General features: G+C 32.4%; 3 protein-coding genes and 2 non-coding genes across 5 annotated transcripts; 2 read left to right on the top strand and 3 right to left on the bottom strand.

Moving 5' to 3' along the window:
• Positions 1–828: 828 nt before the first annotated feature.
• On the bottom strand, positions 829–4,150 carry LOC103843209 (stigma-specific STIG1-like protein 3). The gene has a single exon (XM_009119910.3). The coding sequence runs from the start codon at positions 1,545–1,547 to the stop codon at positions 1,128–1,130; it is 420 nt and encodes a 139-aa protein (XP_009118158.1). The 5' UTR covers positions 1,548–4,150; the 3' UTR covers positions 829–1,127.
• On the bottom strand, positions 2,220–6,670 carry LOC103843503 (glycosyltransferase BC10-like; the record flags this gene model as incomplete). Its single annotated transcript, XM_033279833.1, has 11 exons — positions 2,220–3,808; positions 4,176–4,286; positions 4,358–4,504; positions 4,588–4,644; positions 4,730–4,765; positions 4,936–5,016; positions 5,174–5,255; positions 5,386–5,457; positions 5,727–5,827; positions 6,121–6,237; positions 6,578–6,670. Coding segments are annotated over 11 exons (942 nt in total), but the record flags the coding sequence as incomplete, so codon positions are not given.
• A 3,693-nt stretch (positions 6,671–10,363) lies between these two features.
• LOC103843208 (1-aminocyclopropane-1-carboxylate oxidase 3) lies at positions 10,364–12,147 on the top strand. The gene is made up of 4 exons (XM_009119909.3): positions 10,364–10,580; positions 10,840–11,066; positions 11,171–11,504; positions 11,595–12,147. Exons 1-4 carry the CDS (start codon positions 10,467–10,469, stop codon positions 11,883–11,885), a joined length of 966 nt encoding a protein of 321 aa, XP_009118157.1. The 5' UTR covers positions 10,364–10,466; the 3' UTR covers positions 11,886–12,147.
• A 1,569-nt stretch (positions 12,148–13,716) lies between these two features.
• On the top strand, positions 13,717–13,850 carry LOC117128769. Its single transcript, XR_004452159.1, has one exon. It is a non-coding gene; the product is annotated as a small nucleolar RNA snoR111 (small nucleolar RNA).
• A 3,804-nt stretch (positions 13,851–17,654) lies between these two features.
• On the bottom strand, positions 17,655–18,430 carry LOC103843207 (the record flags this gene model as incomplete). Its single annotated transcript, XR_004450763.1, has 1 exon — positions 17,655–18,430. It is a non-coding gene; the product is annotated as an uncharacterized LOC103843207 (transcript).
• Between the last annotated feature and the right edge of the window lies 1 nt (position 18,431).

Here is an 18,431-nt window from a genome sequence, read left to right as displayed (position 1 = left end):
TAGTAACAAGTGAAAATAAAAGTCACACAAACGAAAAGAGATAAAACCAACCAAAAAATAAAGCCAACCAAAAAAAAATCCCTAGAAAATAATTTAAGGTAAGGGGTGGAGCTCAAGCCCAGAATCAGAAACTCACAAAGAGCAAGGAGGAAAGTGTAGGTAGGTTTATCAGATGATATTTTGGAATCGCAGAGCTTCGTCTTCACGGAAATTTCATGTGTCTAACTAATTGTTAGCTTGGTCCTCTAGCCACCCAGCAGAATCAAACAAAATAATGTGGTTCTCATATTTATTCTTTTTTTTTATTCATGTGATGTTATATTTAGTTCTTTATTTGTGTTCAAGATCCACAGTAATATCTTAACGGTAAGTTTACCTAGTTAGCATCTCCAATCTATATATCTGATTTTTAAATATAAGATTTTTGAAATGAAATACTGCCATAGTTCTCTTTGTAAGCTGTGACTGCTTTCTTGCATCCCCAACATAATCATACAAATTAATGTGATTCTCATATGTATTCACTTTTTTTCATTCATGAGATGTTATATTTTTTCTTTGGTGTTGTGTTCAAGATCCACAGTAAGCTCTTAACGGTAGGATTATACCTAGTAAGGCAATCTCCAATTTATATATCTATTTTAAATATAATTTTTTAATGAAAATTTTAATGTATTTTTTATTTTTATTTATAAAAAATATTTCAAATCTATTTTTATTTTTTTATTGATAACTATTTTATGTATAAAAACTCACAAGTTACCTCTCTTTGTTGTAATTTTTACAAACTTTAATAAATTAAGATGAATTACATTACATCATATAAAGTATAAAACATAATAAATTTTAGATTAATCATACAAGTAAACAACATAATACATTGGTTTGTTACATGCCACATGAATATAAAATTAAACAATAACACAATAATGATGACAAACTTTTACAAGAGCCTTTCTAATTTTAGTAACAAATTGACCAACCTTTTTTCGAGTTGACCAACCTTATTCAAGCTAGCTATATAATATTTTAAGTTTAGATTGTAATGTGATTGTAAACCAATTTGAACCAACAAATTAAACATCCCTTTCTCAGTAACCTTATACGGTTGTACCCCTATTGTTTCTTCAAGCATAGCTGCACATCCCATATGCACACGATCTCCCTTTGTTGCACTTCTTAAAGCAACCTCCACAATGTCTCTTATCGAACATCGGGTTTACACAGTATCCCTTGCAACAAATTTCTGAGTATTGGCAGCTTTTCCCACATCTTCCGCAGTTCAATTTGTTGGTCCTCAAGTCCACACACCTTTTACGACAACAATCGCGACCTGAACTGCCTTTGAGTCGACATACTTTGGGGCTTTTGTCACATGTCATTGCACTTGTACGGTTCCCACCTTTTTTACCTTGTGTAGCGGTAATCACCAGACCGTATCTGTCTCGGTGGCTCGCCTCAACCCTTAGCGGTTCGCTAAGTGTTATAGCAATGGCCAAGAACGTTATGAGTACCACAACGAAATAGGATATCTTGAATGTCTTCATTCTTCTTGTTTGGTCGTAACTTTCAAAAAATTAAAGGAGATAAAAAGAAAACAAAGTTGTTTTCTATCGGAATATGTGTTTATATGTGTATGAATATATTAGGATGAAGAGTAACGAATGACGTGAATGGTATTTATACACGAGAGAACGATGCAAAGGTCAACGAACAAGTTTTTGAAAATTTAGGTCTTGTAAGAAAAATATTTGACTTTTCTAGACTCTTTTAGTGGAGTGGTCAATTTCAAAGGGTTGCGATTTCAGACGAAACAAACGAGTTAGGCTCGCGTAGAAACAAATATCAGTAATATCTAAATTAGGCGATCACAGTAATCGCCACCGCCTATGAAAATCGATTGTTTATACCATATGAAGCACTCAAACTAGCTAAACTAAGTAGGAATTGGAACTATAATCTCTAAATTGTCTTCTTTCATGAGTTAATATCAATGTCATACATGATCATTAGAATTAGACCAATAGCATAGTGTTTGTTAAACGATACAGAAGAAAATCATGCAATAAAAGTTTATTTTTCTTTAGTTTCTCTGAGCAATGTATACAAAAAGAATTTGCAACTAACATTTTGTAACGTCTCGATCGCGTGTTAAGAAAAAAAAAACGTCTTGATCGCGTCTGTTTGTGACTTTTATAACCAGAATCTAGATGTATTAGACCACATACTAAAAGCTCATCTCCAAACACTACTTGCAGTATCATATTATTCTCTTAGTTTATATTTAATCTCAGACTGCAAAACATTTTTGTATAGAAGGTTTTTAAAATCTTTTATTCCTCAAAATATATTTTCCTCAGTATTTCAATATGTTTAGGTATCGATCAGCCTATGAATTTTGGATTGATTTATACTATTTATGTTTATAAGAAAATATTGTTTTTTGAAAAAGGGTATTCTATTTAAAAAGACAAAGTACAAGATGTGATTATTCAAAAATATTGTTATTTTCGATATAAGAAAAATCTTTTACCATTACGGTATTACCTTTGATTATATATTTCAATACCAAGTGTATATCTTGTGACTCGTGTGTGTACACACTTGCCGTGCCATTTTGACGTAAGAACTAAAGAAAGCATCTTTAAGATTTTATGAAGCATCATAATATTATTACCAACCAGTTTCCATATCTTTTTTCTGAACTAAATTTTCCAATCTGTGAAGCAAATAATAAAAGATCATACAAACAATACAGAATTCCCGTAACACACGGAAAATGAATCTTTCTCCGAACTTGACTAAAATCCGTTATAAGAGCACTCGATTAGATGTTGACTTGTGGAATAATTGGATGAATAGTATATTTGCTACCTAAGCAGGTACAAACAATTTTAAATACGTACATGTCGAAAAGTTACGCTGTGGAACACTCTTTCAATTCTTATTGAGATTTGGGGTTGAAGTCTTTATTTTGCCTCTCTTTTCTTTTTCCGTAACAAATCTTTATTTTTCTTTTAATCTATATATTTGGTTTAGGAAATAGAATTGAAAGATCTCACATATTACTCCTCTCGACACTACAAGCAGTAATATAACGAAATCGCATATCATTTTCTTACGGTTATCACAATTACATAATTGTTTTTGATAAAAATAACAATTATATCATTGCGATATCTATTCCTGTATTTATCAACAGCTGTAATACATGGAAGATGAGTCGCTGTTCAAAGTTGACATAACTTAACTTAAATCCGTTGTAAGAGCACTCGGGTACGTAGGTTTGACTCCTGGATAGTTAGATAGATAGACTCGTTCGAAAACACATATTTTCCCCCGCTAAAATAACAACAAAAGATTTTTCCAGCAAATCATAAATAGAATAAAAATTCTGCTTTGTAGCATACCCTTTAAATTTCGGTTGTGAAAATCCGCAAACTAAACTAAAAAAAAAAAAATTAGGAGAGTAAATATTCTTTTTTAAGTATGTTTATCGTGTTTCAAAAAGAAAAAGATATGTTTATCGATTATGTCGATGAATAAATTATGGAATAATGTATTAATCAAAACTAGTTTCTTCAGGCATATTAACAAAAACCTTTTAACACCGAACATAAATTCACTTCATTAGTGATGTCTTATGTATCAGTGGTGTTCCTTACTCTATATACTCTCTGTTGCTTGGCCTAAAAGTTACGTTCTCTTTTTCAGTTTAACATAAAAACTTACTGACCCTGTTGTAGAGTTATAACTTATAAGTCTACGTTTTTGATGATCCTATTAGTACTTCACTCACAAGGCGCATGTCATAGGATTAGTCATCCATGACATCCTTATCACAAAGGAATATCCAAGCAACATGCTTATCTCATTTCTGTTTTAGTTTTTACTTTAACTTTCCAGCTGTTGAGACAGGTCATTGTTAGACCGTTAGCTGCTCTTTGTCATTTAGTATTTGTACCCCTGCAGTAGCAGAAGAACGTTATCAGAAATAATATCATTTCCAAAACCCTTAAAACTCTCTGTGTTATCTCTCTCAAGAATCTAGTACCTTCGAGGTGATTATTCTCATCTACAATCTCCTTCTAGGCTAGCATTCACCATACTTAGAACTAGCGGTTAGTTCCTAGTGTGGATTATCTATCCTACTGATATCTACTGTTCCAGCGCATAGCTGCTTCTTTGGTAAATTTCCTTGCAAAGAGAAAGCACGGAACAGGTTTTGAGTCGGCCTTACACCAGTCTGTTCGTGATTCAGACTCGTAATTGACATGGTTTATACTCTATTCCAAGAGAAAAATAACCAGTGATTACTCAAAGAACAAAAATCCATCACAAATAAGAAATTATGTACCTTTATTTCTTGTAGATCCTCAGGGCCGGAGTTTTCATATGTGAATGTGACGGGATGCCAAGACTTGGCTCCATGTTTTGAACCCGAGACGTCCCATACAGTGTACGTCAGTGTTCTTGGTTCCATTTCACTCTCTAGTCCACGCATCTGGAAAAAAAACAGTGTATTACATAACTAAGAGCATATTTAACTTACGTCTATATTGATTCAATAATAGTATTTAGACATACCGTAAGTAATGTTTGGATATAGTGTTCATCAGGGATGCAGTTGCGCAGGTTCTGACTCTGAGTTCACATCAAACGCCAAAGGTTCAAACATCCATTTAAATGAGAAAGAAAGAGGTTATGCTAATGTTGAAGTATCACTTACAAGCTGTGCCTCTTGTGAACCAAAAGGTGGAGCTTTCTGCAAATTTAAAAGAGAAATCAGGATATAATCAGTTGTTTCTTGAGCAAAAAGGAATCAAGATTGGCATTAGAACAATAAAAGATACTCTGAGGTTTCACTTAATGGTGATTGCTACTCAATTAACCAAGCAGTAACTAAATTGAATCATCATAAAGCCTGATCTTTACCTTGCAAAATTTCTCAAAAGCTGAGAATACAATACCATCATTAACAATGAGCTCTGCATGACTTCTGATCACAGATATCCACTGAAATAGATGAGAACAAAAATTAGATAAACTGCAAAGGAACCCTTGTCCCACTCTCACCGTCATGTTTAATTTTCAAGAAGAAACTAAGCTTCAATAGTCTTAGTAACAAATCAATTATGTAATGTTTATTTGAAAAGCAAGTTAATGAAGCTACTTGTGACCCTTTTCGCCATTTCTCTTCAGGTATGACTGAAGACATATTCATACTGTACCGTCTCTCTTTAGTATTAATAAAACTGCAAATAGAGAGAAATCACAGTTATCAACATCTAGAAATCTCCATAAAGTCAAGCGGTTCACTAACATAGTTACAAGCACTGAAAAATCTCCACACAGAAAAAAAAATGAGACTTGCAATTTACCTACCTATCCACAAAACTCCTCGGTGAAGAGATGAGATATTTGTATATATAACCAAAGTCATATAACGGAGCACAACTGCAAAACCGAGTGTAAAAGCAGAGAGAAGAATGAGAAAAAATGGCATATCACATATATGCAATAAGACATGGTCAGATATAAGAATAAGATCTAAAAGCGAATTTGCTCAGAGTGCGGGAAGACAAATGAGTATATGCATGTGTGTTTCGTGCGTCACAAGTCTGAAACTGGCTAACCAGCTACAGCCAATTAATCATATTCAAAAATAAAGAAGCATTGGAGATATATCAAGGATTTGTTGAATAATAATGCTCAGAGAAGCGCACCTGTCAGAGAGAAGAATAAATCTTTGGTTTGAGTGATCATCTAAAGCAGTTGAAAGCAACAATCTCTCTGCTTGGATCATGCTGTATTCTCCCCATATTACCTATAACCATTACACCCTAAGTTTCAATTCATCCACTATAATCCTTAGGAACCGTGGGATATACTTGGATCAATAATCACTAGTTAATTATGAACTATTGTGAATAACCGCACATTAAACTCCAAAAATACTAAAAACTGAAGATAAATTTGATTGAGTCAAACATCCGTTTTAAGATTTTTTTACTAATGATGTGAATAATAACTTACAAAACTTTAGACATGTACTAATCCATTATTTTTACTAATGTACTGAGGTTTAAGTCATCGATGATAACATGAACCAACACTCACGTTGATGCTATTGTTTAGCTGGCGGTTATAGAAATAATGTGATCTCGTGGTCTCTTCATTGAACACGAAATCAGGTTGTGAATGTACATAGACAGAGAAGTTCGCCTGATCAGCCCCCTGCGAGAAACCACCAGAAGCAAACAATCTTGCAAACTTAGAAAACAGCCAGTGACAGGAGCAGACCAAAGACTTGTGGGCCTTCTGGTTCGATATTAATACTCAGTCTTTGGGCTTTAATTTGCTAATAATTAAATATAATATCTTAAAATTGTTAGAACACTTGCAAGTTCCAACAATGGTCTCTTAGAATGTTTTTTTAAGATAAAAGAAAAAAAATGCACAAAATTCTTAAATTAGAAGTTATAGATATTCATTAGAACCTCATTAGCCTTTATATTTTTTTATATTATATAAAGGTTGATTTTTTTAAAGAAAATAAACACTTTAATCAACTCACATTAGAATAATAACTCTTTTTTTGTTTAAAACCCCATTTGGATTTTGGAGTTCTCCCTGATAAAGGTGCTCTTAGGCCATCTCCAACAAGACATCAAATTTAATACCATCCCACCAAATTTGGTGAAGTGTGAATAGTGTTACACCAAATTTAGTGCAACACTATTCATCACACCAAATCTTTAAAATACATATTTTAATATATTTCATTCAAAAATATAGTTTAATTACTATCAAATTTATAACTAAACATAAATATATTGTATTATTTTTATTTTAGATTTATTTTTCATATTTGGTGTAATAATACTCATCACACAAAATTTCTAAAATACATTTTAATATGTTTCATTTAATAATATAGATCAATTACTATCAAATTTGTAATTAAACATAAATAATATTATATTATTTGTATTTTTAATTTATTTTCATATAATTAAAAAAATTATTTTTATTTTTATTTTGTTATTATATTCAAAATAAATTAGTAAATAACTATTATTATTTATCACTTACAAATAATAAAATATAAATATAATCTAGATGTAACAAAATTATTATTTATCAATTACAAATAATATAAATATAAAAGTTTTAAAACTGAAAACATCAAATAATATATAATATTGCTTTTGGTATAAGATTTGGTGTTATTGTTGGAGATGACAATAAAAAATTGACCCCAAAATATCAAATTTAGTGTAATTTTAACACCAAATTTAGTGTCATTGTTGGAGATACCCTACACATCTCGCAAAATAACGTATTATCAGTTCTGTATAAACCATTTAAATCTATTATTATAAACAAGAAAAATATATAAAACCAAAATAACACACTCATCCATTGTAAACAAGAAAAATATATAAAACCGAAATAAATGTACACAAAAGACTTTAGCTTTTTATTTTTTTGTCAACTCAAAAGACTTTTATCTTATGTGAAAATAAAATGGGAGAGTAAAGGCCCAAACTCCTCCTATTAACAAAAAAAATTAAAAAAAAAATAAGACTGGGATGTGAGGGAATTTCGTGTGTATAGATGTTAAGATTTATAAAAAAAAACGAATATTAATGTTACAATTATTAATGCGCACGGGTAGTTTTTTGTTCAATGGAGAACGTAAAATAATGATGCATGTACTATGTAGACAATAATTGACGTCTTAAAGAAACTAAAGTTATAAAGGGAATTGACTGTGGAAAAACTAATAAGAGGACTATATAGGTTACAATTATATATAGCATTACGTAGTGTAAGGGTACTTTTATTACTTGTACCAATTTTTTTTTTTTTTTTTTTGTAACTGACAAAAGTTATTTATTACATGCACATATACGTCAGTTTGTGTATATTACAGCTTTTACTCTCGCTTTTTCGAAACTGTGCAATGTGTAGTTGTGTTACTTGTGTACTCAATATCGTGGCATACCAGGATTTGAATTGTCAATTGTGTTATGGATATTAGCAGATGTGTCGTTAATTAGCAATACAGCGACATCCACTTCCTGTTTCTTTTCCTTTTTTTGGTAAAACATCCATTTCCTCTTCCTCTTCCTCTTCCTATTTTCATTGCAAAGACGATCAATATTATAAAATGTATTTTTAAGTCTCTGAAATTTTTTCCCTAACTAGTGTTCCATATTCGTTATATATATAACAAGTGACAACTATACAGTCCATACTCTGCTAAATAGGTTATTTGTATGTGTATAAACACGATTTTATGACATATATAGACAGTTCATATCGAACAAACCCGTAAATTAATTAAGCTTGATAATTTATTTGTCAAAAGAAAATGTTGATAGTTAAACATGATAGTTTCTACGTACTTTTATCACACATTCAATGTGTAGACAGATCCACTTTATGAATCTATAATTAGTAATCGGCAGACTTGCTTGTTCTACGTTTCCATTTTTACAAAAATTATAAATCACTAGCACGGCTGATAAAATCACAAGGATTCGTGCATCACTGTTCATACGACGACGCACCCATGCGTAGACACACATTACACAGAATAGGAACAAAAGAATCACGTACAATGAATGTGATTATGATGAGATTAGTGTATATTCTAACAAAACTAGTGTGGTATCTAAATACAAAAGCATTAGTGCATTTAAAACAAAAAGAAAGAAATATGTAAGTTAAGCCCATAAGTTATTATTAGTTGTACCAAACAATCAATTAGGACATGTAACAACAAGAACACGTCTCAAACTAAAGAGTCTCAACCGTACGTTAATCTCCTCAATTAATGTGTTTTCTTTTAGAAAATTTGTTTAGAACTTCTAGAAATATTCCCTTAGCTGTAAATGCAGTACTGCACTTCTTCTTTCTGTAAAAGGTTAATATGTAAAAAAAACCATTTAAAATGTAAACGAATAATTAGATGATCTCACATCACCACCTTTTAACTTTGTTGGTTAATTTCTTGAAAAGAAGATCGTCATATTTTACACACAAAAAGATCATCATTGTTGTCATGTACTGTTTGATGATACTGACTTACGAAACTCGATTATAATATTAAATAACATGATATAGGCTTTTAGATTTTATATGAGTTACTAGTTTTTTCACGTTTCGTCATCATGTATATCAATAACCTCGCTAAGATCATCAGTTCACCACCAAATAAAACGTAGCCAACCGAAGTCTTTCTTCTCAATTTGTGTTGTCAAATTTGTCATAAAGTATGAATTTCTCATATACTTAATACAGATAAGTATTATAAATTGACAATTCATCAACTATTGAACTTGAAATTGAATAATAACATTTTAAACTTTTTTTTGACGACGACTTCTGAATTGTTATGTAGTTTTGGGGGCATCATTAGAAAAGCAAAAGAGAAAGTACTATCACTTCAAACTTCTTTTCATTTTTCTACTTCTTAGTGAGTTTGGGAATATTCTATAACTTCGATTAATATGAATGAATGTATAAATACTCTGTATGCTTTTCAACCTTTTCTTACCAAACATCTGATCAAAGATCTTTATTGATTTGTTAGGAATATGGAGGAATATTTTTCCCTATTATGGAGGAATCCGAAGATAAGTTATTGTAAGTAGGTCGCGAATGGCAACTGATATTATTGCAGAAACAACCTCATAAATGATAAAGTTACAAAAAAAAAATTATTATCAAGCTTATATACTTTATTCCCAAAATTTAAAGTACGCATATTTGATTCCTTTGTGATAGCGTACACGTTCTCTAACCATGATGATTCCAATAAATACACCAAAAACCTTACAAAATGACTCTTGAAAGTAAACTAGATAATCAATTCAAATTCTTTCTATATAGTTTGTTTGCTAAAGGTTATTGGTAGTTTCGAAATAGTCATTCATATCCCTTTTTTTTTGCATATAATGACTCCCCGAAGGGGCTAAGCACCAGATAAAAAGTGTTCGAGTGCTTCTCTGATTTGTAACAACCCATACACAATTATTCATATAAAATAAAAGCAAAAGAAAAAGCCAATATAATTGCAGAGAATAAGAGATCGAAATGGAAAACACAAAGTTTATCCCACCAATTATGTTGCGCACACACACCATCGTATACAACTTCCACAACCTCCTTTTCTTTTCTAGTAAGGAAAAAAACAAATTTATATCTACTAAGTTCTAACTTTATTTAAATGGCACAATTATAGATATCGTATATATAATATATCATTATACATATATATATATATATAAAATATAATATAATATTTTTTTTAAGATCTTTGATTTACTATCTGCGCCTATAAATAGCGATCCTCCCTCAACTCCTTAACTCACATTTGACAACTAACATCTTCAACAACATTAAGTTGCCAGTTTAAAGATATTCATACGTTTACATAGAGAGGGTCTAGAGTAATGGAGAAGAACATTAAGTTTCCTGTTGTAGACTTGTCTAAGCTAAATGGTGAAGAGAGAGACCAAACCATGGCTTTGATCGACGATGCTTGTCAAAACTGGGGCTTCTTTGAGGTTTTTGTCTCTCTTCTCTTGTTCATTTCTTTTTCCTTTTTGTTTGATTACAGTTAAATAAATTTTTTTATCGAGATTAGGTGTTCTTTGCTCGAACTTGGCATCTGAAATATTATAAAAAGGTTGAAAGATTAATTATATTAACTTTTTATTTTTTACGAAAAGAAAAAATATAAGATGCATAGGTTTGAAAACTCAAACCACTTCCCATCATTTTTTTTAAATGGGTTATTATAATTCTTAAAATCTGTAATTTCAGCTGCTAAACCATGGAATACCATATGATCTTATGGACAACATTGAGAGGATGACAAAGGAACACTACAAAAAATTTATGGAACAAAAGTTCAAAGAAATGCTTCGTTCCAAAGGTTTAGATACTCTGGAGACTGAAGTTGAGAATGTTGATTGGGAAAGCACTTTTTTCCTTCACCATCTTCCTCAGACTAATCTCTACGACATCCCTGATATGTCAGATGAATACCGGTATACACACAAAAAAATGATTCAGCCCTAAAACACATATCACAATATTATACGTTTATAACAAAAAAAACTATTGATTTGCTTTTCTGTCTCTTTGAAAACAGAGCGGCCATGAAGGACTTTGGGAAGAGGCTAGAGAACCTAGCCGAAGAACTATTGGATTTGTTGTGTGAGAATCTAGGGTTGGAGAAAGGGTACTTGAAGAAGGTGTTTCGTGGGACAAATGGTCCAACTTTTGGGACAAAAGTTAGCAACTATCCACCATGTCCTAAACCGGAGATGATCAAAGGGCTTAGGGCTCACACGGATGCAGGAGGCCTCATATTGCTATTTCAAGACGATAAGGTCAGTGGACTTCAGCTTCTCAAAGATGGTGTTTGGGTTGATGTCCCTCCTCTCAAACACTCCATTGTCATCAATCTTGGTGACCAACTTGAGGTACAATTATAACCCGGTTAATGATACTAAGGGAGGAATTATAATTGGTTTAGGTTAACCAGAATCTTTTTCATTAAAATGTGACTATAGGTGATAACCAACGGGAAGTACAAGAGCATAATGCACCGTGTGATGACACAAAAAGAAGGAAACAGGATGTCTATAGCGTCGTTCTACAACCCTGGAAGTGATGCGGAGATCTCTCCTGCACCATCTCTAGTGGAGAAATGCTCTGATGAATATCCGAGTTTTGTGTTTGATGACTACATGAAGCTATATGCTGGAGTCAAATTTCAGCCCAAGGAGCCACGTTTTGAGGCGATGAAGAATGTTGCAGCAACCACGGATTTGAACCCGGTGGCCACAGTCGAGACGTTCTAAATGGATGTGGGATTTTTTATGAAGGCAAGAAAGATGGGGTTTTGATATGTGTGTGGGCAACAATGTTAAATAAGTATTGAAGCTAATGTTATAGTAGAATCAAGAACTAAGTTGTGATCACTTATGAATCTACTAGTGTGGTTAAGTGTGGGAGTGTTTATGCAATAATTGTATTGGAAATATGAATTTTAAAGATTGTACTACAAGTTCGTAACATTTGAGATATCTAATATATTAAAACAGAAGTCGTGACTTCTTTTCATGTGTGATTTTTTTAGTTTGGACAATTCCTAGAAAATATCATATTTTACATAAGTTCATTATTATATCTTTTAATATCTTTATCTTTTTATTTGAAATACCAGTGAATATATTTAAAATATTCTAACAAAATATTTTTAAAATCTTCTTAGAATCTTTTTTAATTTACTTTCAAAAATTAGTTAGTTTTAATTTAAATTATCATAAAATATAATTAGAAATAAAAATTTAATATAGTTTAGGTTTATAAACGAAAATTTAAATAAAATGAAATTAATTAATTTCAAAAATACATTTACTAATAATTTTTAAAGATTTTGATAGAAATAAATATTTATTTCTATTTTAATTTTTTCAAATTTGTTTTCTAATAAAATAAAAATCATGATTTTTTGATGAGTGATATTTTTATTTAGACCATCATTTAAATTTTCTATTAAATGTATATCACTAATGCTAATATATATATAATATTCTTAACAACTTTAATCATAATATCTTTTATATCTTTTATTTTTTTAAAAAAATTTTAAAATTCTAACAAATCTCTTGAAAAAGATTATAATAAGATCTTAATTGTTATAAATGAATATAAATATTTTCAACTAATTTAGTAATTAGTAATGAAATGTTACTAAGAGAATAAAATTATATCATATTTTATCAATTTTATAATAATATCTATCATTTTAAAATAAAACGTTATATTGAACAAAATATGATAAAATTATTTTAAATTGATAAGTTAACATATTTTATTTTCTAAAATATAAAATATTTATGCTAAAAATATAATATGTTGGTAGAACGGGTTAATATTAGTAAACTATATAATACATGTATAAAAATTTATCTTATCTTAAACTTTTTAATATACAGTAATTTATTATATAAAATTAATAAACATTAAAAATTATTAAAAAAATCTAGCGATTTGAACTACGGATCAAGATTATAATAAATTAAATACGAAATTATTTTCATATATGTTGATTCATGCATTAAAAAAATTAGTTTAGTAATCAAACGTAAATTCAATAGGAAAAATATATAATAATCAACATATATATGTGATGATTTAATTTACAGCATGAAAACTATAAAATTATTATATTTGGCATAATTATACAAACATTTAAATATGTGAGTAACATTAAAAATATATAATAATTATGTAAAAAAAATATCTGTATATATAAATGTGAAAATATATATCCGCACACCGTGCGGGTGGAAATCTAGTGAATACTTAAAAAAAAACACAAATGTATACAAAAGTAACAAACTCCTCACACATGCATAATTGAAATCATCAACATATTTGGGCTTATATATATTGGACAAAAGGTCCAAAAGATTTTAAAATTGTATTAAGAGGGATTCTAGGGCATCACTCTGTATCCTACTATAAATACTCCTCTAGAGCTGAGATTTCTAATATAGCACGGGTTACAGTCAATGAATCATTAGAGTTTTTCTCTTTCTACACAGTATACATCTCGTTTTCTTCGGTTGATTTTTGATTTTGAAATTTATTTTTGGGAAATAAAAAGAAAACCTCGTGGTTCTTAGAATCGGGCAAGAGAGAGTACGGTGTCTCTGAGTCCTTGAATGAATCTTGGCGAGGGAAATAGATTTGGCCGTGATATATCGTTTCAGTCGTCCTTTTTATTGGTTGACGATCTGATTGTTGCTCGTCCACATTCTGTCTTCAAAAAAAAAAAAATTCTTCAAAATCATTATTTTTAATGTATTAAAATACGAATCAGAAATTGCGAATGATGAACTTCAAATTAACTATGTAACTTTATAATTTTTTTTTTTTCCGTCTGGATAATTTTTAATTAAAGAAAACGGGTCAAGCCCAGATAACATATTCCGAAGCCCAGATACAACTAAAAGGCAACAGGCCCAAAACATTAAAACCGAATCCATTAACGGGCCGTCGGCCCAACCATTTAACTCCCGAACGACGTCGGCCGAACTACGCAACAAGGAGGGTGGCAACTGAACACGTGTGAGCATCTAAACTCTCAGGACGACACGCGTCGCCACCATCTCGACTTGACCGTCTTCGCCGCAGGTCTCCATCGGTACCACATCACCGCCACTTCCTTTCGCCGGAGCTCATAACCTGGAGAGCCTCCGTCGAAACCATCTCTTTTCTTCGCTTCATCAACTCATCGGAGAGCCTCAACACTCTTCGAGAGCTCCTCCGACAAGGCCCAACCTCTCAAACACTAAACCCGCAAGACAACAACATTTTGATAGAAATAAAATTATAATCAGGAACTGTAACATCCCGAGTTGTGATATGTGAAAAAGACTTAAGAGAATTGATTTGGCTACCTATGTCACCAAAGTTGATTTACCTTTTCCGGAACACATCTTGAAAGAACTCCAGAGTTAAGAGTGCTTGAGCTGGAGTAGTGGAAGGATGGGTGACCTATCGGGAAGTGATTCGCGATAGCGTGCGAGTGAGGCCAAAGCATGGGAAAAGGTCGGGTGGTGATTGCAGGGTCAGTAAACAATGATTTCGAGCCTTTGGAAAATTAACGGACCGACCGTCAGACGGGATGGGCCCACGGGCCGAGAGAGCGGGCGTGGGTGGCCCATTAGCCGTGGGCGGGTCGGGGCGTTACAAGTGGTATCAGAGCTGGTTAGCCATCTCAGTTCCAACCTTAGAGGCGTCTTGAGACCTGTCGGGAGCGCAACGAGGACGTTGCGTTCTTTGAGAGGGGGTGAATTGTAACATCCCGAGTTGTGATATGTGAAAAAGGCTTAAAAGAATTGATTTGGCTACCTATGTCACCAAAGTTGACTTACCTTTTCCGGAACACATCTTGAAAGAACTCCAGAGTTAAGCGTGCTTGGCTGGAATAGTGGAAGGATGAGTGACCTATCGGGAAGTGATTCGCGATAGCGTGCGAGTGAGGCCAAAGCATGGGAAAAGGTCGGGTGGTGATTGCAGGGTCAGTAAACAATGATTTCGAGCCTTTGGAAAATTAACGGACCGACCGTCAGACGGGATGGGCCCACGGGCCGAGAGAGCGGGCGTGGGTGGCCCATTAGCCGTGGGCGGGTCGGGGCGTTACAGGAACAGTGACAAAAAAAGTAATTATCTTAAAATGTTTAATCTGCGGTGATATGTGCAAGTGCAATGTAAAAGATGAAATGAAACAACATTTTGAACTTTTGCTATATTAAGAAATTATATAAAGTTCTTAAATTGGTGGACTTGTTAGTTTCAAACTTTCAAGATATCATAGCGCTTAAAAATCTGGACGTGAAGGTGATGTCCTCAGAGCAATACGATGTCGCAGCAATTGTGGAGTCCGCGCACTGTTTTTCACTTCTCCTGTAATTAGAACCTGTTCGTTGTTGTTAAACTTGGGGTTCCTTTAATGTTGAAGATTGGACTGGACATCAACACTTGTAAATTCTCTTGTATGGGCTTTTCATCGGTTGAATGAAACTGTTAGTCTAAAGAAAATCGGTGTTAACATACCAGAATTAGTTTTATACAATTCAATCGGGGATCGTATTAAAATATGAAAGAGCCCACTAAATTTTATTCTTTTCACAAACTGTAACGGCCCATATAGTTTTACATGAAGATTGAAGAGTATTTGAGAGGAAATATATTAAATTATGTTCTATAATAATACTTTAGAGCATATATGTATTAAATAAATATATCAAATTATATATGATATATATATAATTTTACGTAAATGAGAATTGGCCTCTAATTCGTAGACAAATAATAATGATCTTACCGTCAATAATAATGGCTTAAGGTTTATAACATTTCGCAAAGTTTAGACAAAAATCAAGCTAATACGCAGACACACAGAACGAGTCAAAGACGTTTACCATTTTAGTCCAAACTATAAGTATAGTATATAAAAGTTAAAAACTCTCAGACACGCCTCCTCCTCAGTCAGTCGTGATGACTGATGGCATCTTTTTCCTCTGACATATTTTAATAATTATAAGTATAAAAAATCACATCAATATGACTAGACATTTTTCTTCTGACAGCATATGTTTCAACGACAAGTAAAAGAAAAAATTCAACAATACTTCAATAATCTAAACCATGTTAACTAGATACGTAGTTCGTACTAAACCATACAAGTTACAACAAATTGATTATTTAGTAATAGAATTATACAAATATAATTTAATATATTTTGATCAGTTCAAACAAAAGTAATTCTTTCTTTACGTGGAAATATGTGAGGAAAGTATTACACTGATACCAAAGCCATTCTGTCTGTCTCCACTTTCGCTATTTATTCGTGCTACCCGATGTTCCAATATCCGCATTTCTAGGATTTAGTTCCCTCGTTTTGTCTGAAATGGAAGTTAAAAACCATAACCAAAAAGAGAAGAGTGATGATTAGATCCCTCTTGCTTACATTGGAATTTTTAACTATTTTACCGATCCAACAAACATGTTCACCGCACGTTTTGAAGTCTTGAATGGTTATTTTGAACTGTATTCGAACACAGGAAAGCAGAATAAGTCTCCAAGTTAAAAAAAAGAAGAAGGTCTCCAAGTTGCAAGAAATCCAAAGCAAACAAAAACAGTAGATAAAGGGTCGACATATCAGAGCCATTATTACCTAACCAAATACAGATGTTTAAGTTCAAATTATAATGAAAAATGTAACCTAATAAGCTGGTATCGGTTGGAGTAAGCTGAGTAAGTCTTATCAGACCGGAATTAGGTTTGAATATAGTGCCGTCGTTTGAACTTTAAAGAAAATGGTAGTAGGGTACTAGGGTTCATATTTGACTTTCATCAAAAATGTCTACTCAAAGTTCTAAGACATTTATCTCTGTATTCCTTTTTATATCCAATAAAAGAACCTGAAAAACCATTCAAATCTACTTTAATTCATACTCTGTGTGAATCAAATGGATATTGGAACTATACTAAAACAAGTGTTACCATCTAGTAACGGAGAAGTGAGAAATCTAACTCAGTTGACATGTTTAGAATGATAGTTCTGAAATGATTATTCTTTTACATTCCATTTATCAGCTTACAAATATAAGTTGAGAGTTCATACCTACTTTTAACTTTAGACTTTACGCTTTGATGAAAGGGAAAAAAAAGTTGTCCAAAAGAAAAAAAATGAAAGGAATCAGATTGAGTGACCCGCAAAGGGCAATAATGTACAGACAAATATTGTGACAACAACAATACATGGGCAGCATCAAAATGGCTGTGGTGGTCGGCAGCACAAAAAATATTGTTGGACCCGAAATAATTCTAATATAGTTTTGTAGATTTTTAGACGAGTACACTTTTATAAAATCAATATTCCAGTAAAAGCCACTATCACTATAGATAATTCGTTTACATATGTCTAGGTAGTATCTAGGAAGTAACAATTCTACTTTGTATTCTGTTCACTAAAATACTCCATAATTTAATCTTTGGCGGCATCAGTTTATATTTGTGGTCACAACATTTGAGTGGTATACATACAAACGTATTAAATACGTGCAACTACACTAATCTTATTTTGATGTAATCAAGATGTTATAATACAATGATACTTTTGTCGCATTATACTGTAGTTAATGCAACACATGAAAACTTTCGGTAATCAAAACATGTTTGTCCTAGAAAGATCAAAGAGAATAAATAGAAGGAAAAAACATTTCTACTTTTTTTATTTCTTGTAATTTTTCTTATCCCCAAACACCAAAAACTTTCTCACCAATGAAACTCACAAATCTTTTAAATGACCCCTTCTCCTCCGCCGCCTCTTCACCATCCTTCCCAGTCTGTAACTCCGCCGTAGTTTCCAAACTGTCGTTGCAACTACAAGTACCATCAACCAACTCGCTTGAACTCGAACTTGTGATGGACTCGTCACTGAGTCGACTCGGAACCTCTGAATCGTTCAGACCAAAGCTAGGACTAGCAAGAGCTGAAGACTTCCCTGAAGGCTTTCTCCGGTTTTTCTTTCCAGCTACGTTCTTTTTCTTTTTCGTTTGCGTCTTCTTCTTCTCCAAGCTGTCTTCGAAAGCGTCGATGATTTCATGAATCAGCTGGCGACTAGGTGAAGAGTCCCATCTGACCCAGTAACTCGTGTAGCAGCTGAAACAGTCGCAGTGGAAGAGAGGCGAGTGGTTGTCAAAATGAGATACTATGCGGGGTTTGGTTTTATTCACGCGGGAGGTAAAGTTTCGTTCGCCGGAGTAAGAGGCGGTTGATATGAGATAGGCAAGACTTCACGGTCTTGGGGAGAGAGCACTGCCGCT

Source organism: Brassica rapa, chromosome A09 (genome assembly GCF_000309985.2).
Source record: "Brassica rapa cultivar Chiifu-401-42 chromosome A09, CAAS_Brap_v3.01, whole genome shotgun sequence".
Lineage (NCBI taxonomy): Eukaryota > Viridiplantae > Streptophyta > Magnoliopsida > Brassicales > Brassicaceae > Brassica > Brassica rapa.
The sequence above is the reverse complement of the archived record's forward strand: the minus strand, read 5'-3'. Positions and strand labels throughout refer to the sequence as shown.